Source organism: Phocoena phocoena, chromosome 8, assembly GCF_963924675.1.
Source record: "Phocoena phocoena chromosome 8, mPhoPho1.1, whole genome shotgun sequence".
Taxonomy (NCBI): Eukaryota; Metazoa; Chordata; class Mammalia; order Artiodactyla; family Phocoenidae; genus Phocoena; species Phocoena phocoena.
The window spans coordinates 31,131,392-31,153,540 of record NC_089226.1 but is presented as its reverse complement, the minus strand read 5'-3'; the positions used below and the strand labels follow the sequence as shown (position 1 = coordinate 31,153,540).

General features: G+C 37.5%; 1 protein-coding gene across 1 annotated transcript; it reads right to left on the bottom strand.

Moving 5' to 3' along the window:
* Positions 1 to 13,167: 13,167 nt before the first annotated feature.
* On the bottom strand, positions 13,168 to 19,956 carry LOC136126820 (stromelysin-1-like). Its single transcript, XM_065882274.1, has 10 exons — positions 19,796 to 19,956; positions 18,777 to 19,021; positions 18,538 to 18,686; positions 18,286 to 18,414; positions 17,740 to 17,904; positions 17,409 to 17,553; positions 16,380 to 16,513; positions 15,707 to 15,866; positions 14,501 to 14,604; positions 13,168 to 13,570 (listed from the first exon to the last, which is right to left on the bottom strand). The coding sequence occupies exons 1-10, from the start codon at positions 19,904 to 19,906 to the stop codon at positions 13,470 to 13,472; spliced, it is 1,443 nt and encodes a 480-aa protein (XP_065738346.1). The 5' UTR covers positions 19,907 to 19,956; the 3' UTR covers positions 13,168 to 13,469.
* Between the last annotated feature and the right edge of the window lie 2,193 nt (positions 19,957 to 22,149).

Sequence of the window (22,149 nt, the reverse complement as noted above, 5' to 3'; positions counted from 1 at the left end):
AATTGATACAGCCGTTACAGAGAACAGTATGGAAATTCCTTAAAACACTAAAAATAGAACTACCATACAACCCAGTAATGTCACTACTGGGCATATACCCTGAGAAAACCATAATTCAAAGAGTCATGTACCTCAATGTTTACTGCAGCACTGTTTAGAAGATCCAGGACATGGAAACAACCTAAGTGTCCATTGACAGATGAATGGATAAAGAAGATGTGGCACATATATACAATGGAATATTACTCAGCCCCAAAAAGAATAGAAATTGAGTTATTTGTAGTGAAGTGGATGGACCTATAGTCTGTCATACAGAGTGAAGTAAGTCATAAAGAGAAAAACAATACCATATGCTAACACATATATATGGAATCTAAAAAAAAAATGGTTCTGATGAACCTAGGGTCAGGACAGGAATAAAGAAGCAGAAGTTGATAGTGGCCTTGAGGACACAGGGAGGGGGAAGGGTAAGCTAGGACGAAGTGAGAGACTGGCATGGACATATATACACTACCAAATGTAAAATAGATAGTTAGTGGGAAGCAGCCACATAGCACAGGGAGATCAACTTGGTGCTTTGTGACCACCTAGGGGTGTGGGATAGGGAGGGTTGGAGGGAGACGCAAGTGGGATGGGATATGGGGATATGTGTGTATATATATATATATATATATATATATATATATATATATACATATATATGTATATATATGTGTATATATACATATAGCTGATTCACTTTGTTTTACAGCAGAAACTAACACAACATTGTAAAGCAATTATACTCTAGTAAAGATGTTAAAATATTTTTAAAAAGTCTATGCACTTTCTGTTAGAAATATCATAACCTTGTGCACGAAACAGTGGTTTTCTAATTGTAGTGAGTGAGGATAGTTACCTTGTACACGGGGAGGGGATGTGTAAGAGAATTTTCTTTCAGTTACCTTCCAGAGGGTGTGGTAGGAAAAAGCACAGAACTTTGAATCAAGTGACGTAGGTCTGAATCACAGCTGAACAATCCTGAATGTTATCAACTGTAAAAAGAAAATAATAATGCTTGCCCATTTGTTTATGATAAATTTGAACTGACAGGTACTTTATAAATTGAATGATTACATACTATAATTATTACTTCCTGACCTTTAAGACTGTCCCTGTGACCAGGTACTACGTAACGATACAAGATAAGTAGTGGTTCACAGACATGAAACCCATTTTCTGGATTCATAGTTAGTATTTTCTTGAAATAAAAAGTTAAACTTGTCGTTAGAATATTAACCAAAATTCTGTACATGCATAAATATTTGAGGTACTTTCATTGATTGATACTCTAGGCAGCTTGATTGTAAATGTAGAATTATTAGATGTATACAGAAGCAATATAGAACCAAAACAGCATTCTGATTTTTGTATAAGGCAGATTTGGATTCAAAACTCGATTTTGCAGCATTTTAGACCTATAACCTTAGGCACGTTAACCTCCCTGATATTTCATTTTCTCACATATAAAGTGAAAATAATAATATTAAGATATGCCATGACTTTTGGGGGGATGATTAATTCCTCAAATGCAATATGCATCATACCATCACATAATAGCTGCTCAATGAGTATTAATTCCTCTAGAGTGAAAAGACATCCCAAATCACTTACCTTAACCCCCATACATTGGAGATGAGGAAATAGCACCCCTAAATTTTCATTTGTTTTCTTTCATTGGAAGCAAAACTATCAGAGCTATTGGAACTATGAGTCCTGACAAGAATGTATCAATATGCTAAATATTGATAGTAAATAATTATCTATAATGTAAATTAAATACAATTCTTGAGGAAATTCTTATTGTGCCATGAGGTAAAGCAAGTCAATGGGAATTTAATTTTCAGTTAAATGCACAGCATTAACCAACACAGTGAGTTGCCTCCTTTATTAATTTTGGAACCTTGCCCAAGAAGCAGCCGTGTTACAAGGTGCTCTATCATCATCATCACCTTCATTGTCACAAGCTAATCGTTACTGTCAAGGTGGAAAATTTCTTAGTTGCATAAACCATGGCCAGGAAGCCAGGTATCATACATACTCACATTTAGTTTTATCTTAGGAAAGTGAAACACATTTCCTCTTAATCATGCTGAGGAGCTTTTATTGGTAAAGATACTTATATTAAGAATCAGCTGTTATTCTGTGGTCTGACACTTACCAGGACCACATCCCAGGGTGGAATTTTCCCCAAAAGCAGCTTATTTTTTACTGACCAACAAGGATTGAATGGCTTAAATAGATCTTCAAGTACCTCTCTTTTGGTAAATCTTTGGAAGGCCAGGGTTTTTATCCCCCTATATTACTTGCCTCTCTCTGAAGCACTTTTAATCTACTTCAAATATGCTTATGAAATTTCCTTTGTGTGTAGTAGGTAATGCTTGTTAGCTGAGTAAGTTGTTTAATTTATTGTTTATAGCCTAACTACTTCCAAAATAGATTTATTGCTGAATTATTCATTGACTGAATTAATTAATATGCTTTGGGGAGCATTTTCTCAGTTGTTACACTTATTAAATAACCTTTAATGTTTTTCTGAAATTTAATGTTCTTAATTATATAATTAGCAAGTTGAATACTTAATATTCTTCTCTTTACAACTTAACTCATAAAAAAATATTTTCTTCTTTTTAACCCCCAAATATGGTGTGTTCTCTCATATCATCACCCTTTCACATGATGTTCCCTTCCTCTCCACACTTGGCCTGATAGACTCCTGCTGGCTCTTCACATCCAGAAGGAAGCACTGCTTTTCAAGAGCAAGTCTGCTGGGAGAATGGAATGTTTATTTTCATCAGGAACCATCTGATTGAAGAGATTGATAAACTGAATTAAAAGGAAGTTTATTTTAAGGACTCAGAGGGATCACATAGACTCTGATAACGAGAAGTGGTTTGAAGGGATGGGTTGGGCGGGTAGTTACACCCCTCCAACCCCTCCACCAGCTTTTCTCAACAGTCTCCATTCCCATTTCTCACCACTCAACCCTACCATTCCTGTTAGCACTCGGTAAGGCAGAGCATGGAAAGGGTACGGTTCAGCCAGATGCGTGATTAATTTCCGGACACATTTTCATTATCTGAATATGAATACAGACTGTAAGAGCTTCTGCCAACAGTTATTTCATTTTTTTATTATTTTAAGGAAGGAAACCTGGACTGTAATATATCCTTTTCCTTGTAGACTTTAGATGACAAGAAGTAACCAACAACTTCAGACAACTTTACTTTTCACCCTAAAAGACCCTAAACTTTGATCTCAGGGAAGCCCTGGCTTGAGTTTCAGGAGACAGTTTAACACAGATAGCAGTTGAACCAGCTGCTTTTTCTCCTTTGCTCATGGACTGACTGCTGGCTGCACCTTGACATGGCATTTTCCTCTGCCCTGCTGGGACCCCCACAGCAAATTCCACATGTTCTCTGAAGGTCTGTGGCTTGCCAAGCCACTCCCAACTTATGTCTGAGACAGGAATCATTTTGTTGGGAGGATAATTACAGTGGGTTTATAATAAGGAACTTGGAGAATCTCATGGAATCCAATCTCAGGACAGCCTTCCTGAAAAATGGAACAATTACAGGCTCTGTCTCTGTCTCTCCCTCTCAGTCTCTCATGTTCTCAGCCTTAGCCTGAATGTTCACTGTTTTTTTCTCTTTCTGTAGACCAGCTTTGCTTCAAGGATAATGATCCCCCATAACATCATTCTATGAAGGCCTTTGACACACCACGGTCCTGATTCTGATTCCAATCCTAGGAAATCTTAGAGATTCTGTCTACAACATGGGCTGACCACGTGTTCTGGGTCTGTTGTTTCTAATTCTGAGAGAGAGCACTAGATAGGCTCTATTTTATTCTTGTGCCCCTCTGTAATCCAATTAGATTTTTGCACAACTGTGGGACTGCATGGTTGCTTAGTCCAACCACATCTACTGGCAATCTGAGACATCCAGTAAATATCTGTTTAAGGAATGAATAAATCAATACATGAATAAGATGGAGATAAGTCAAACCACAGCAGCACCCATTTCCTTTCTTAAAGGTTAAGTCTGTTTTTGCTTCTTAGATAGGCCATCTGGTGCTTTCTTGGCCCCTAGTCCAGGAGTAACGAAAGCTCTCCTGCAGGTTCTCTGGACTCAACCCTGGGACTCTGGATGAAAATTCTCTCCAGACACCTCTCTCCTCCTTGTTGGCTATCCACTTCCTATGCGACCAATCTAAATTACTTTCCTCATGTGATTCTGTATTTCTTCATCTTAATCCTTTCCCTTCTTCACTCACTTCTCCCTGATTTCCTCCCTTGACCTGCTGAAACACTCCTCCACCCAACATCTGTTCATCATGGGATATCTAGAAGGGTTTACAGATTCCTTCCATACTACCAGCATATCACATCCTCCTCTCTCTGTCAGACACACTTATATAAATATAATAATCCATATCCTGGACTCTCACAAACAGCAAAAAAAGGCAATCTATAATTGTAGATTATGATACACCTGGTACCCTACTTCATTTCATTAATGACTGCGATGCTTCAAGTCAGCACTAAAGAAGAGTGATCGAATATATATTTAATCCTGCTAGTTTTATTTTCATATAAATTCAGAATAACTTCTCTCTCCTTCCACAACTACCACACTGTCTGGAGCCACCATCCTCTCTTGCCTGGAATACTGCAATTGTCTCCTAACAGGTCTCTGGGCTTCTACCTAGGCTCCCCTACAATCTAATCTAAGAGAGCATCCAGAGACTCTTCTGACCCATTTCCTCCAATGGCTCCTCCATTTCACTCAAGGTACAAACCAGTGTTTTACATTGGCCCATATAACCCCACATGATTTGCTCCTACATCACCCTGTACCTCTCTGACTTTATCTTCTAGTACTCTCACCCTCCTCCCACTTACTTCACTGCTGTACGTAGTCCTCTTGCTGTTCTTTGAATATGCTGAGCACAGGTCACCTCAGACTTCTTCACGCTAGCTGTTCTGTCTGTCTGGAGTGCTCTTCCCCCCAATTCACCTGGCCAGCTCTCTTGCCTCCTTCACCTTTGTTCAGATATCACGTTCTTAGTGAGGCTCACTTTAGTATTTATACTGCAACCCATCACCACCCCCAGCCCTCTTCACTTGAAATCCCCTTACCTCACTCTACTTTTTTTTTTCTTTTTTCCATAGCAGGAATCTCCTTCTAACATACAATGCAGTGTCTTTATAGTCTATAATTCTAGTTTCTTGTCTGTCTTTCTTGTGAATGTAAGTTCTAAGAAGGCAAACATCTTTGTCCATTTTGTTCACTGATTTATTGAAATTTACCCAAGCTTTTAGCAGTGTGCTTAGCATATAGTGACTCCTTAGTAAATATTGACCAAAGAGTGAATGAATAAAGAAACAAATGAATGTCTCCTACCCTGTTTTTCCTTTATATTTATTTTCATATTGGTGGTATCATCCCAAATTGTGAGCTCCAAAAGGTAGGAAGCACTTCTGTCCTTTCTTTACAGAATTTTGACCTAGATTTCTACCAACTGTAGTCTTGTGGTGTGACTCTCCTTGCAAGTTTTAACTTGCTCACGAGGATGTAATCTGAATCTGATTAATCACAAGACTGACATGGACTAAGAGCATTGAGAAAGAGACTCTTTCACCTTCCACAGAGTCAAATGGTAACACATTAAGATTTTATGGGAAAAGAAATTCAATACTAGTTAACGTACAGAAAAATTTAAAGATTAAATTGTCATTTTCAGGTGTAGAATGTGTCAGGGATATTGATTTGGTGCTCTTTAACAGATCTGTAAAATATTTTCGTGCCTTTAAAATATATTTGTGGTCACGTGTTGTCCCAAGAGTGTAGAAGCCCTCCACAATATTCTTTTATGAATCACCCATGTCCTTTCCTCTGGTAACAGATTTTGTAGTGATTTTTAAAATAGATTAATCCCAATTGACAAATCATGAAATATTCTTGAATTATGAAATGGCTACTTTATTTATTAATAACAAAACCATATTCCTATACACTTAGATGCACATGAAATATTTTATTACATGACTTAGCATTCCTTATTTAAATGGAAAAGTAATATAAAGCAGCACTTATAGAAACTACTCAATTTATGAATCTTTGACTTTCAAATGTCTGTATCATACAGCCATTCCTAGGTCATTCCAACCACGCTTTTTGACTCAACCTGCTACAAAGAGCCAATCCTTTACTCTATCTCTTTTCCAACTCTTGATTTATTACCTCTGTCAGTCTTTTCTTTGCTGTGTCCCTTTTGCCTTTCATCACATTTATAGATCAATTCATGTCATGTAGGGATGCAGCAGAGTGGATCAAACATAAGCTTGGTGTCAGACAAGATGAATTAGATCTCTGGTTCGGCCACTTATTATCTACATGACCTTGAGGATATGGCTTACCCTCTCTGAGCGGCAATCCTTATATTTGTAAAATTGGTTTAATAATCTCTACCTCACAAATAAGAATTAAGTGAGATGGTGTATGTAAAGTATTTGTTTCTGCATTAAAATCGGACTAGTAATATATGTCAGACATTTGGTTGAACTCGTTAATGTCTGAGGGCAGCTTTTTTTGCAGGCTAATTAATACAGTTTTACTTATTATAATTAATGTTCAATTTATTAAAGACAAATCTTAAGTTTTCTTAAGACTTTAAATTTATCTTTCTAATCTTGTTTATTAATCTAGTAAAAGTATATAAAAATAAGTACAATCACTTTCAATAGCTCTTAAATTAATATTTAATTGATTCATTTGGTTAAAATATTGAATTATCCTCAAACATTTAATACAATTTGTATTCATAATATTTTCAACACTTCAAATTACAACTATGATTTTAATATAACTAATTCTTTCAAATAATCTAAATCTATTGTGTAGACTTAAAATCAAACAAGCAAGTTATTTCTAAGCATTTAAGTAACTCATTAATATAATAAAGCAAAGAATTGAATGCCTTAAATAAAATTATCATACACTTTTCAAACACTTTAAAAACAGAGAAAACATATGCAAAACAGTAAGATGACTATCAAAGCATAACACTATATAAATAAAAGTCTCCATAAATACCCTCCTTCTAGAAGTGACTAGTTTGCTCCACAACCAAAGAGAAGATAATTGCTATTTCAAGTCTACTACAGCCACTAAAATTAAACATACTGATTACCACCAGTGACTGTAAATCAATGACAGGGACATTTACACTGCAAGCTAAACACCTTCTTATAATTAAGCCCTGCCAACTTTTTCAGTTTTACAGAAAGTTACTTTCACACGTTACTCCTGAAGGATTTGACTAGATTCAGTACGGTTTTCCCATTATTTCTCTTCACAACACGATCACAGCAAGTCTCCACATTGCTTGGTTTCTGGTGATGAGCTTCTCAAATGCTTCTGAGATAGTAACCTGTCCGTTCCCTGACTGGTGTAACTTCTGGTGTAACTGTAACTCCTTTATTTTTTACTTTCTCATCTGTGTTAAGTCTACCTTTCTGTTGGTTTATTGCCAAGTTCCAGCCCAATTCCCAGCTTCTGCTTTCCTTTCCCCTCCCACCAACCTATTGTCCCCAGATCACTTCCTATAAATGCAGAAACATACTCCAAATTTCCAAGGCAAAAGGAATTGAGCCAGTTCTTGAACATCATTCTGGGATTCAACATCACATCACTGTTAAGGCTGGACTCGTCCTTACATGAACCACAAATATGGTCTCTGGTTCTTGGCCACTGGTTGGAGTCGAGAAACACGAGTGAATGGCTTGTCAGCACACAAATGCACTCGAGTCTTTTGGGAACAAGATTGCCTAGGGAAATTTACAGAGGAGAGTAGTAGAAGGTGTGAGGTTCCCCATTGTCCATTATAATTTTGCACTGCACAGGGGAATTTAGAAAACCCAGATGTCAGATGTGAAAAGAAGAACCCTGGCCCTTTGGGATTTTCAATTTCAGGATTGAGAAAGAATTAGCTCCTTTCTTTTGTGGTCACACAGTATGATATAGCAGAATATCTAGTTCAGAACAGGGTCAAAACTAAATAAGATTAAGGTCAACCAGACTGATTTATTCTCTTATCCTAGACTAAATACGACCATGATCTTTGAAACCAGGATGATATGAAATGAGATCCTGACTATGCTACTTACTATATGACCATGGTAAAGTTACTGAATCACTCTAAACTTATACTTCTGCACTATCAAGGCAAAGCACCAACTCAATAGCCATTATGAGGATGAAATGAACAGTGCCCATCAAGTGCCTGTTGTCGAACCCAGGTTCAAGTACCCACGAACAATGAGGCCAAACAAACTGAAATATCGGAGTTTGGAGCAGAGAAAAGTTTATTAGTCGAGGAGACACCGATCCAGAAGATGGGAGACCTAGACTCCTCTCAAATCCATCTTGTTGTCTAGCCAAGGTGTAAGATTTTTAAAGGCAAAAGGGGAGGGGTGGAAGGCTTTGTGATCCCAGCTTCCTGATAAGATCTCAGCTGCAAACTTTTAGGCACTGCCTTGTGACTTCGTTTGTTGCTGGTGATCGTGATTATTCTTTATGTTCCTGCAAAACAAGCTCATAAATCATGATCTGGTGATCCTTTAACTTTCCTCTAGGAGAGAGCAAAAGCAATAGTTGAGACATTTTATCATTTATTTAGGGCCCACATGATGGTTCAGTTTCAGTTCTCAATTGATCCTCTGGGTCATCAATGTTGAAGTTCCCTTGAGGCCAGCTGGTTGAAGCCACAGGACATCTCAACAGTTTGGGGGTCATAAATCAAGGCATTGGTTTAAGGTAACAATCACAGAAAAGTTTATGGTGGTCTTGCTTTTCCCTTGTTTCTGGTTCCCTCACTTCCCTGATTAGTAACTGCTTGAATCTGCTCTTTGGAACCCAGAGGAGGTCTAGGAGACTAAAGTCTTTTTCTACAAATAAGAAACAGGGGACACTGAAAGGCTTTTTTACCCGGGAGGGCCCCCACAAGGTACTGCTTGGTTTCACCTCTACTGCAGTGCCTAACCAAAAAACAGGTATTCAGTAAATAAAAAGTTGTTTAGTTTCTTTTCCCAATGAAATGAAGACATGCATAAGAACTATGAATTAGGTCTGGCAATACAAAAAAAATATGCTTTGCTTCCTTCCCAGCCCAACTTCTCCTAAGAGTTATCTGACCTATTATTTCCACTTTCTTACCTCCCAAATTCTCTCTGTGGTAGATGGATAGAGATTGCTGCCTCAGTATGTTTTCCTCCACCCCACTATGTAACAGCAACACAGTTGGGTTAAAAATTACCTGTCCTTGTTGCCACAGTGATTTTTCTAGGTGTTGACCACATGATTGAGATGATCCAAACAAGGGGGAGGCTCAGAAGTATGGGTTGATTGTTAGGGGTGGTGCTTTTTATAGGTGTGATGCCTGGAACTACCATAGGTCTTATGCTGCCATGAGGAAAGCCAGCCTGAGGGTAAAACTGACACAGAAGACATAGTCAAGACAAGAGTAGACTGGAGGAGCCAGAACGATGATCACACTGAAACTAAAACCTTCCTGACTGCTATACTTTTAAGTATGTGAATCAATAAACACCTTTATTTTCATTACTTAAAAAAAACTCTTTCCAGGGCTTCCCTCGTGGAGCAGTGGTTGAGAGTCCGCCTGCCGATGCAGGCGACACGGGTTCGTGCCCCGGTCCGGGAAGATCCCACATGCCACGGAGCGGCTAGGCCCGTGAGCCATGGCCGCTGAGCCTGCGTGTCCGGAGCCTGTGCTCCGCAATGGGAGAGGCCACAACAGTGAGAGGCCCGCGTACCGAAAAAACAAAAAAAACAACCAAAAAAATCTCTTTCCAGCTTTATGGAGATATAATTGACAAATAAAAATTATACATATTTAAGGTGTACAATATGATGTTTTGCTATACCTATACATTATGAAATGATTACCATAATCAAACTAATTAACACATCCATCACCTCACAAAATTTTTTTTTTTTTTTTTTAGGTGTTGAGAACATAAGATCTACTCTCAGCGTATTTCAGTTATACAGTACAGTATTACTAACTCTGGTCACTGTCCTTTACGTGAGATCTCCAGAACTTACTTCCCTACACAACTGAAAATTTTTAAGCTTTGACCAAAAACTCCCTAATTCCTCTACTCACCTAGCCCCTATCACTATTCTACTCTTTGATTTTATGAATTTGTGTTTTGTTTTTTTTAAGTTCATGTATCAGTGAAATTATGCAGTTTTAACCTCTCTGTGTCTGGTTTATTGCACTTAGCATAATGGCCTCAAGTTTCATCCATGTTGTTGCAAATGGTAGGATTTCCCTTTTTTTTTTTTTTCACTAGGGCTTAATAATGATCCATTTGTATACATGCCCCATTTCTTTATCCATTCATCCATCAACAGACACTTACGTTGTTTCCATGTCCTGGTTATTGTAATGTTGTAGTGAAGATGGGAATGTAGCTATCTCTTCAAGAATCTGATTTCATTCCTCTGGATATACACCCAGAAGTTGTATTGTTGGATCATATGGTAGTTCTATTGTTAACTTTCTGAGGAATTGCTGTACTGTTCTCCATAGTGGCTGCACCAATTTACACTCCTACCAACAGTGCACCAGGATTCCCTCTTATCCACATCCTCACCAACACTTATCTTTTGTCTTTTTGATAAACTCTTTTATTTTTAAGCCAGTTGGAACTTTTTGCTACCTGTAGCCAAAAGTATCCTGGCATCAATATTTCAATTCACTTCAATCAGAATTCAACTCCACCACTCCACCAATACTGCTGTTGTAAATAGCATCCAATGGCCCACACACTGGAGAATCCAAACGAGTTTCCCTGCTCCTCCATCTCTGCTCAGACTTTGAAGTTTAAACTTCGACAGATATGCAAGTGTGTTCAATGATATTCATTGTATCTTTGGGAATAACAATAAAATATTTTAAGTAACCTACTGAATACTGAAAATAATACTGATACACACAATTTTTTTGACTTAATTTTCATTATTTTTATTTCAAGTATATTACATATTTTTCAAGTATATGTTTTAAATATTATTAAATTATTTTAATATATTTTTATTTTAAATATATTTATTATTTTAATTTTTAAATTTTATTTCTTTGATGTATACATTTATTTAATCACTAATTTAGTGACCAATAGGAGACTGAATAAATAAATTATATATTTATTTCATAGAATGGAGCCAGTGAAATGTATTAATGTGGAATTGTTGCCAAACTATAGTAAGTGAAAATAGCAAAGAGCAGAGCAGTGTAAATTTACATGCTACCATTTTAACTTAAAAAGATAATATAATATTACTGTTTGTATATGTATAAAATAGCTCTGAAAGGATTCCTAGAAATCTACTTGGCTGCTCTGAGGAAAGGAATTAAATAGTGATGAAATGGGTGTGAGGAAAATTAACTTTTTATACAAAATGTTTTTTACTTTTTGAATTTGTGCCGTGGCTACATAGTACCTATCAAAAAAAAAATAAACCAAATAATTTAGTTAACTTTTAAAATAAATAAGTGTTCAATCCCCTGCAAAATATTGTTATTTATTAGGGTTCCATCTTAAAATCTCTCATATGGTGTGTCTTATACTCATGGTTTTAAGAACAATCTAAATGCCGAAAAATCCCATATGTTTATATCTTCTCTCTCTTTTAAAAATATTGAGATATAATTGACATATAGCATTGTATTATTTTTGGGTATACAGCATAATGATTTGCTATATGTATACATTGCAAAATAATTACCACAATAAGTTTAATTAACATCCATCACCAAACATAATTACTATATCTTCTCTTTTGAGTTCTAGACTAACTTACCTCATGGTCTTACTTGGAAATCTCTCAGACATTTCAAAAATTGGCAAAAATGAGCAATTCATCCTAACTCTTACCCTTTCCTCACAAACCTGCTTCTCTTCAGGTCTTCCCCCATCAACCCTTATGCTCAAGGAAGCTATCTGGGAATTATTTTGGCAACTTTTCCTCTCTTAAACTCCATATCTAAGCCATCATAGAGTTCTGTTGTCAATCATTTATATATATATATATATATATATATATATATATATATATATATATATAATGTATTCCTGTCTCTGACTCTCCACTGTGACCACTTTAGTCCAAACCATCATCTTCTCACCTAGTTTTCACGTCTTCCTTCAAAACCTTCTCCAATGCCATTCCCCCAAAACTTCTTCTAAAACCACCCAGATCAAAGTAGATCCTCCTATTATTCTATCAAAGAAGCCTAATTTTTTTCCTTTATAACTCTTACTAAAATTACACTTACATGTTCATGTTTGTCACTATTTGCATATATTCTTTCTTGCTGGATTATAACCTCAGTGAGGCAGGGACTGTGTCCATTTTCTCAGGCTCCTATGCCCACAACCTAGCACAATGCCTGACACATGGAATATGATTAAAAGATTATTCTCAAATGAATTAATAATTTACAGCATGAATGAGCTCTTACTGTGTAGCAGATGCCATGCTACATTTATTACTTAGGAGTGACAAACCAATTTTAGGATATGCAGTTGTCCATGGGCTTGTGGGCATGGACAGATACAAAATGAGTACAGGAGGATATTTTCGTGTGTGAATAGGGGGAATATGAGCACATTTGTTTGCTAGGGCAGGGAAAGGGACTCCATTGATAGAATATATAAGTAAAAGTAAAAGATGAACAACAGGTTTATTTCCCCACCTGAATAATGAAGTGTGTGAACTAGGTGATTTGCTATAATTATAGGATTCTGCTTCACAACTTTTTTCAGAGCCTGCCCTATAAGGTGACAACTTCCCTAGATCTTTCTCCTTAGGTATGTCAGGAACACATATGATGCCTGGTTGGTGGAAATAGCATCTCTTTTGTAGGGTACCTGGGGAGGGCAAGTGGCAGATTGTTTCCAGTTCTGGATGAGCCCATTGTGGGGCTCCAGCTGTGGAGATCCTAATCCTGTCACCTCTACTGTTTCCTGCTCAGTCCACAATGCGCCCACTAGTGAGGACAACTAGTCCTTGAAACAAACAGAACAATAAAATAAAATAACTGACAACTCCTCTTTATTAAATAATAAGAAAATATTCTCTATAAAGTCACTTGTGTGTTGCCCAAGTGCTTCTTCCTTCCCCGTGAGAGGCTACCCCATGTGAGCAAAGTGCAAACACACAGCCCATTTGAATGCCCTGTAATTTGTGAAGCTAAAGGGCAAGACGCACCAGCTCACACTCTCATTCTCAGTCACTGCACACACAGGAGAAAATGAACCATTTCAATTCACAGAGACTTAGGTGAAGAGTTATCAGCTTCATTTAGAATTCCCATGTTATGCCTTCTAAGCATCTCTCCTAACAATTCAACCAGCTGTTACTCTTCAAAACATGTGTCACTTTCTTTGCATTTGGGTCAAACTCCAACTGCGAAGATCCACTGAAGAAATAGTAAAACCCTGCAAATACAGACAGGGGAAATAGTGAGATATTTTTTCTAATAAATAAATTTGGCAAAGTACAAAACTCATATTAATAGATACCTAAAAGCAGAAAGTGTTTATAGAATTATACTACTTGGCAGGGACTATGTTAAACATTTTACATGATGTTTTTTCATTTATTTCTGCAACAATCCTAAGAGGCATGTATATCTAACTCCATTTTACAGATGAGGAAGTTGAGGTTCAGACAAATTTAGATGCTTGCCCAAGGTCACTCAACAAGGAAAGAATGGAGATGGCACTCAACTTCAGCTCTGTCTGACAGCAAAATCATGCTCTGAGTTATTAGGTTATTCTGCTTGCAGTCAGATAAAATTCTCTGCATCTTTGGAAACTGTGGTATCTTTAAGCTTTTCTTTCCCAATACTCCTCCTCCCCTTTCCTCATGAGGCAGCCTGAGGGGCATTTCTGGCCTCAGAGAGGCACAGGGACTCTTTCAGAGCCTGATGATCCTTTATGGCTCTGCCATCATGGTGCTTAGATTACCTTTCAATAAAGATCATCTATCCCTCCACCCATCTATCCCTGAGGAGGAAAAAATCTTTTTTTAGACTTTGGGCTCATGGAAATTTAAATATTGGCAACTGACTGACTACCCAGGAAAGACAGAGAAAATCTCCCTGGGAATTAGTAGCAGCAGTGGGATAGAGAAAGTCAGCTGGTCAGTGGTAAACTTGGCCATACCACTTGAGGTAATTTTTATGTAGCTTATTATATGAGGTAGTCATATAATTGATATGAAATTCATAAGTTGAAATTTAGGGTTGAGAGGAGGATCCTGGTTAAAGAAAACTGTTATGAAATATTATTTCAATTTTCCTCTTCCCTCTGATACTATAGACTGTTTCAAGTGCCCCACTGCCAACAAAATAAGTGTCCTCTTACCAAATGCTTCAAAAACAGCATCCACCTCTAGGTCAACCCCTGGGAAGTCTTCCACTATTTGCTTGGGAAAGCCTGGCTCCATGGATTGTCTCTTCTCATCAAATCTGCACCGAGTAAAAGAAACAAAGCTCAGGATTGCATGGAGGTCATGTTACCAAAATTCATAAATCATGTTAGGTTTAATGTGGAATTCTAACAAACTTTCCAAGTACTGCAAATAAATGTCAGACATGTTTAGTGCTACAGAAATGTGTGACTTTAATGGTACTGCAAACTTAGATTTTAAAATCTCTACCAGAAACAGAGGTAACATCCTGATCTAGCAGATGCTGTTTGTTACCATATTTCTTAGGTCTGGACAGAAAGAATCTTAATCATCCTTCTATCACAAAGATATGAACATAAAGTGAATTCAATCATTCATCTAAAATACAAATTTGAAGTTCTCTATCATACTTTGTACATATATGTTGTCCCTACCCTGCACATCTGGATTTCCTATGGCAGTCTCCTATGAAAAGGGATTGGGATAAGAAGCAAAGCACAGTAAGTGCATCTTTGATTGTTGGCTGGACCTTGGTTGGTCCACCCAGATCTCAGAGTCTGGGCAGATAGCTCAAAAATTAGCCCCTCTGAGAGCCTTATACAGCTAGACTGTTATTACCTGTCATCCTCTTAGGCAGAGGTAATGAATGGGTTAGGCTAAGGGAAACCCTTGAGAATCACATAGTACAGTTGGGAAATCAAGACAAACACTAACAATGAGTGGACTATAAGACAAAGGGAAAGGAATGATTTCTCCTTGGCCTGGATTTGCAGGGCTTCTTTCAAAAAAGAAAAGCCCAGTTGGGTTTGGAATGCAGCAGGGAAAGCTTCATGGAAGTAGTGGGACTTGAGCCAGGACTTGGAGGATGGGCAGGGTTTGTGTAGGTGGAGGAGAAAGGAGCACACTCCAGGCGGATGGGGCTATAGCACAAAGGGAAGCTCCAGCTTATTGTACATGGGACTCAAAACAGGAGAGCTTAAGAAATGCCTGTTATCAGGCACTGCTATATTTGAAAGTAAGCACTTCCCCACAGTTGTCTAAAGCCCCACCACTCCTACTGTGAGGGACTCAGGTCTAAGAGTAAGGCGGGGGATTTCCTTAGAGAAAGAAAATAATTTCCCTAATTAGGATCATACAAAGTCATTCAAATCAAATTTTACCTCCAGTATTTGTCCTCTACAAAGAAGTATGTTTTCTTCCTTTCCTTATCAGAAAAGGCTGCATCTATTTTCCTTATTGTTGAAGGAAAACCCAGGGTATGGATGTTTCTTGGGTAACCTGCTAGCACCTCGTTTGCTCTGATGGCCCAGAACTGATTTCCTGTGTTTTTTTAAAAAAAAAAATCACAATCACATTGAATCTATAACAGATATCTTTGGTTTTAGAAATACTTCTTAGCACCTTTGATTTTCATAGTAAAAAAGAAGCCAGGGGGCTACCCTGGTGGCGCAGTGGTTGAGAGTCCGCCTGCCAATGCAGGGGACACGGGTTCGTGCCCCGGTCCAGGAAGATCCCACATGCCGCGGAGCGACTAGGCCTGTGAGCCATGGCTGCTGAGCCTGCGCGTCCGGAGCCTGTGTTCCGCAATGGGAGAGGCCGCAACAGTGAGAGGGCCGCGTACCGCAAAAAAAGAAAAAAAAAAAAAAAGGAAACCAGAATTTTAGTCACCAGCTCAAAATAGACATTAAACAAAAATTTGCAACTTGAATGAATGAACACAGACCAAATGAGGGAATTTACAACTCTGGGCAATTTCCCAGTTAAAGTCTTAATCAATTTTCTAGTGAGAGGCTTTATTTCAGCAAGTTAAAGAAATTATTATATAACAATTACCTTTAAAAATGAAAACCCTGTCTTTGCTAATAACTTCATATGCAGCATCTATGCCTGAAGGAAGAGATGGCCAAAACAAAGAGATCAAATGAAATTCAGGTACAAATGTCCTGGAGGATTTGCGCCAAAAATATCTGAAAAACATGTAAAAAGAAATGAAAATTGAAAGAAGTCTTTCACCTTTCAGCATATTTTCTTCATTGTCCTGTCTCACCCATCTTCCCCCATTCCCACATCCTCTAGGCTCAATGACAGACTGAAATCAGGCATGTTGTCACTGGGGAAAAATCCTTCCTTTTTTTTCCAGAAGATTGCACTGGACCTGTTGCCATAGGATTCCAGAGTACTGTCTTCTGTGAAAGGAAAGTTATCTTACAATGCAAATTAATCAGCTGACTGTAACCTTTAAATACCTACAATTCATGCAAAACAGTATATATATTATACCATCATTTATATTTTCAAAAAGATAGGCAGATGTGTGTGTATGTATACATGCATGTAAGTATATTTTTATATATACACAGAACAATTCTGGAAGGATATTTAAGAGTTCATCACTATGGATGAAGATAGGGAGAAGTGAGGAACTAAGAGTCAATGATGTGGTGATGACTTTCTTTTAACTTTCTTTCCACTTGTGCAGTTTTATCATGTGCATATTTATCCAGCAGTGAGTAAATTAATTGATTAAATGTAATGGTATCCTGGTATCATTTTTAAAGGAAGTAAAGATAAAATTCTGATTCTAAAGTTCTAATTGTGACTTTTGAAAAGCAACTGTAACTTATAACACTTGGGAATGACAATTACAGGGTTAAAATCAAATCATCCTAAGTCTTTGAAAATGAACTTGACAATTTTAGGAAAATATGGAACGTGAAGCATCAGAAAGATTCCAAGTTCAGAGCAAAATTTTTTGTTTTAAATATTTAAAAATCCTTATCACGTTTCTGTTTGTTTTCCTCTCTAAGCATTGTATAGATACATAAAAAGAATAGATAGGAAAATATAGTTTTCTGGTCTGACCTGTCTTTAAAGAACAGAGTTTCTCCCCTCAGAGTGCTGACTGCATCAAAGGACAAAGCAGGATCACATGTGGCTGGTGTGCCAGGTTCTGGAGGCACAGATTCTGTGGGCACCACAGGGTCATCTCGAGAAGCTGTGGGAGGTCCTAAAGGGAACAGATATGAGGATGCAAACATTAGAAGAAATGTGAGTCTTCTGTCAATTTATATCCTTTCCAAACATTCTCAAAGTGCTTTGAGTTAAATTGCAAATGCTTTATGCAGAATTTTGAAGCTTTCCTGAAGACCATCATTGCAAAGTTACAATACCTAATTTTTCCAGCATCACTTACCATACAGGGACTGAATGCCATTCACATCATCTTGAGAAAGGTGGAACCGAGCCAGGTCTGTGAATGTGTTGTAGACTGGATACATCAAAGCTTCACTGTTGGTCGAGTGTTGGAGACCCAGGGAATGGCCAAGTTCATGGGCAGCAACGAGGAATAAATTGATCTCTATTTAAGAAATCATAAGTAATAGTTACTCATTCCTTAAATACATGTACATTACACAGATCAGCTGTGTATTATATTTGTTTACTTCCTGGAAGCACACAGTGCTTCACCCCCTCTTTTTTTTGTTTTGGTTAATTGATCAATTGACTGAGTACACTTAATGGAAAGCCAAGTGTTTTTCAAGGCTCATTCTTGAAATCAGTCTCTGGGACAAAGTACCAGCCATATCCAATTACTCCCATCTCCAGCCTGATTCTGCTGATTCTTGACCCACTGGGAAATCCATAACACCCCATTTCTTCAGTATTCTTAGCTATTAAGAGTTCTCCAAGTTAAAACAAAAATCCACACTGAAATCATTCTGAGAGATGTATAACTAACCTGATGTATCCTTTGTCCATTTTTCATCATCATCAAAGTGAACATCTCCAGCAATCCCTCCTGACCCAGGTGCATAGGCGTGAGCCAAAACACTTCCAGGTCCATCAAAAGGGCTAAAGTCCCCATGTTCTAAGAGAGAAAAAAAAATTATTGGCAAGATTAGTAATTAGGATCTCTCTGGGATCTTTTCTAATGAAACAACAACAGATAAAGTTTTGCATGGGTTTTTTTTTTCTTGTTTCTGTTTTTTACCTCGAACTGCAAAAATGATCTTTATGTCTGCCTCTCCTTCATTGATCCTGGAGAATGTTAATGGAGTCACCTTCGCCCAGACTGTCAGAGCTCTCTCAATGGCAGAATCAACAGCATCTCTTGGCAAATCCAGTGTATAATTCACAATCCTGTATGAAAAAAAATTGAAGATACTATTTCTCCTGTGACAGTGATTTATAAATCTCAGTATTATGTCAAAATCTCTTTGGACCCATTACCTGTAAGTGAGGTGAGTTTTCCTCCACTTGGGCATGCCAGGAAAGGTGCTGAAGTGACCAACGTCAGGAATCCCACATCTGGGCTTGCGTATCACCTCCAGAGTGTCAGAGTCCAGCTTCCCCGTCACCTCCAACCCCAGGAACCTCTGCATTTCTTGTATTTTTTTAACAACAGGAACACTGTCCTTTCTTCTAACAAACGGTTTCACATCCTTTTCAAGGTTGTAGTAGTTTTCGAGGTATCGCTAGCAGAAACATAAGTATAGTTTTTAGGTCATTCTTATGATTTTTAGTGGTTTATGGTAAACTTGTACAGTTGCTCACTTAATTTATTTGAAATATTCCTCTAGTTTATTGAAATCAAAGTAAGTGTCATATTTGTTTAATTCTTCAATTGCAGACTCTTCCTCACTTTCGTTTTATCTTTGTAACAGAATGTCTCTGCAGCTTATTTTACTACCAAAGCAATGAAAATTGCAATGAACTGGAAAACCAGATAATTATCCGGGGAACTTAATGGAGAAAAACAAAACAAACTTCCTTGTGCCTAATTGTATATTTCAGCTACATTTATTCAATTTTCCACTTTATGCTTCTCACAAGGACCTGGCTTAAGAAAAAAAACTTAGACAAATCTCTATGTCTAAACATGACACCAGCAATAAAAATATCCATCTAACTTTATATTGGATTAAAATACCTACAGAAGTCCCAAAGCAAGATATAATTCATACACTCTCCACTTGTTAATCATGTGTCTTAAGCAGTGCTGTCAAAGCAGTGCTGCTTTGATCTTAGGAAATTACCTAATATCTCTGGCTTTTGTTTCTCTGGCATAAAAAAGAGGAGTCCAAATAGATGATACTGAGACCCTCACCACATACAACACTCTATAACTCTCTGCCTTTGAACTTCCTATACATTAAGTTCAAACAATTCTGTGAGTTTTATAAATAGAAAGCAGAGAGGGTTTCCACTTGGCCCTGTCAGGGAGCGTGAGGGCTGGGTCCCTTAATTACCTGAACAAGGTTCATGCTGTCATCCTCGTCCTTTGCAGCTCTGTCCAATGGATAGGCTGAGCAAACTGCCACAGATAGCAATAGCAGAACTGGAAGATTCCTCATTTCCATTGACTTTTCACAGCTCTCTGTTGTCTTAATGCCTTGCTCTCTGTGTATCTTCTTCTAGATTAACGGTCTGAAGTCCGACTTTTATAGGGTGACAATGTTTGTTTAGATCACCCACACACAGCTTGACTCATGATTGCTTTCCTATGAATGGCAGCAGGCCCATTTTCAAAAATTCCAAATTCAAAATAGGATGATACAACCCACTTTACTAATTTCTCTCAACCTTTCCAATTTTGCAAGTCTAAAGAGTGATTAATCTCCAGGAAATTCTTCCTGTCTTGGTAAGAAGAAAGCTGGGGCATTTTCTTTATTCTGGAAAAAAAAAGTGACTGGAATTTACTAGGTAGTTTATGTTTGTGGATTTGAGAAGTAGGCTGACATGGTAAAAAAGTCAGAATTCTTTTAAATGTAATTTTATTTTAAGAAGAACATACTTAAAATCAAATGTAATAAGATATAAGTAAATGCAAATCTGTACATAAATAGCTACAGTCTATACTATTAAATTCTGTAAAAACAGAAGAAATACTATCTAGAATAAAATTGAAAGGGAAATTCACTTTTTGAGCCTTGACTTGAAATACCTACTGTCACATTCTGCTTGGACTTGTTAGTCCTTGAGGAGGAGATGCTCATGGGAAGGATGCTCATTCCTCAAGATTTTGAGGAAGAAAGACACATATCCATTTTCTTTTGGTTGGTCTTAATTCTGTACCCAATTTATTAATGGGTGATGGACCTGTAATAGCTACTCCACAAATACTCAAAGAATTGATATGAATTACTTTGTTCATTAGACTGAAATTCTCCTCTGTCTTATCTTCTACTCTTTTCTTATTCTCTTTCAATCTCTTTTCTTTCTCCCTAAATTCAAATTTGTAGATATTTTAAAGTTAAAAACAAGCCATCCTAAATTCTTGTCCCTTGCTTATCATTCTTCTCTTCTCTTCTCCTCCTTTTTTTCCTTTTTCTTTTTTTTTTTTAACATCTTTATTGGGGTATAATTGCTTTACAATGGTGTGTTAGTTTCTGCTTTATAACAAAGTGAATCAGTTATACATATACATATGTTCCCATATGTCTTCCCTCTTGCATCTCCCTCCCTCCCACTCTCCCTATCCCACCCCTCCAGGCTGTCAAAAAGCACCGAGCTAATATCCCTGTGCCATGTGGCTGCTTCCCACTAGCTATCTACCTTACTAGGTTTGTTAGTGTGTATATGTCCATGACTCTTTCTCACCCTGTCAAAGCTCACCCTGCCCCCTCTCCATATCCTCAAGTCCGTTCTCCAGTAGGTCTGCTTCTTTATTCCTGTCTTACCCCTAGGTTCTTCATGACTTTTTTTTTTCCTTAAATTCCATATATATGTGTTAGCATACGGTATTTGTCTTTTTCTTTCTGACTTACTTCACTCTGTATGACAGACTCTAGGTCTATCCATCTCATTACAAATAGCTCAATTTCATTTCTTTTTAAGGCTGAGTAATATTCTATTGTGTATATGTGCCAGATCTTCTTTATCCATTCATCCGATGATGGGCGCTTAGGTTGTTTCCATCTCTGGGCTATTGTAAATAGAGCTGCAATGAACATTTTGGTACATGACTCTTTTTGAATTTTGGTTTTCTCAGGGTATATGCCTAGTAGTGGGATTGCTGGATCATATGGTAATTCTATTTGTAGCTTTTTAAGGAACCTCCATACTGTTCTCCATAGTGGCTGAACCAATTCACATTCCCACCAGCAGTGCAAGAGTGTCCCCTTTTCTCCACACCCTCTCCAGCATTTATTGTTTCTAGATTTTTTGATGATGGCCATTCTGACTGGTGTGAGATGATATCTCATTGTAGTTTTGATTTGCATTTCTCTAATGATTAATGATGTTGAGCATTCTTTCATGTGTTTGTTGGCATTCTGTATATCTTCTTTGGAGAAATGTCTATTTAGGTCTTCTGCCTATTTTCGGATTGGGTTGTTTGTTTTTTTGTTATTGAGCTGCATGAGCTGCTTGTAAATTTTGGAGGTTAATCCTTTGTCAGTTGCTTCATTTGCAAATATTTTCTCCCATTCTGAGGGTTGTCTTTTGGTCTTGTTTATGGTTTCCTTTGCTGTGTAAAAGCTTTGAAGTTTCATTAGGTCCCATTTGTTTATTTTTGTTTTTATTTCCATTACTCTAGGAGGTGGGTCAGAAAGGATCTTGCTGTGATTTATGTCATAGAGTGTTCTTCCTATGTTTTCCTCTA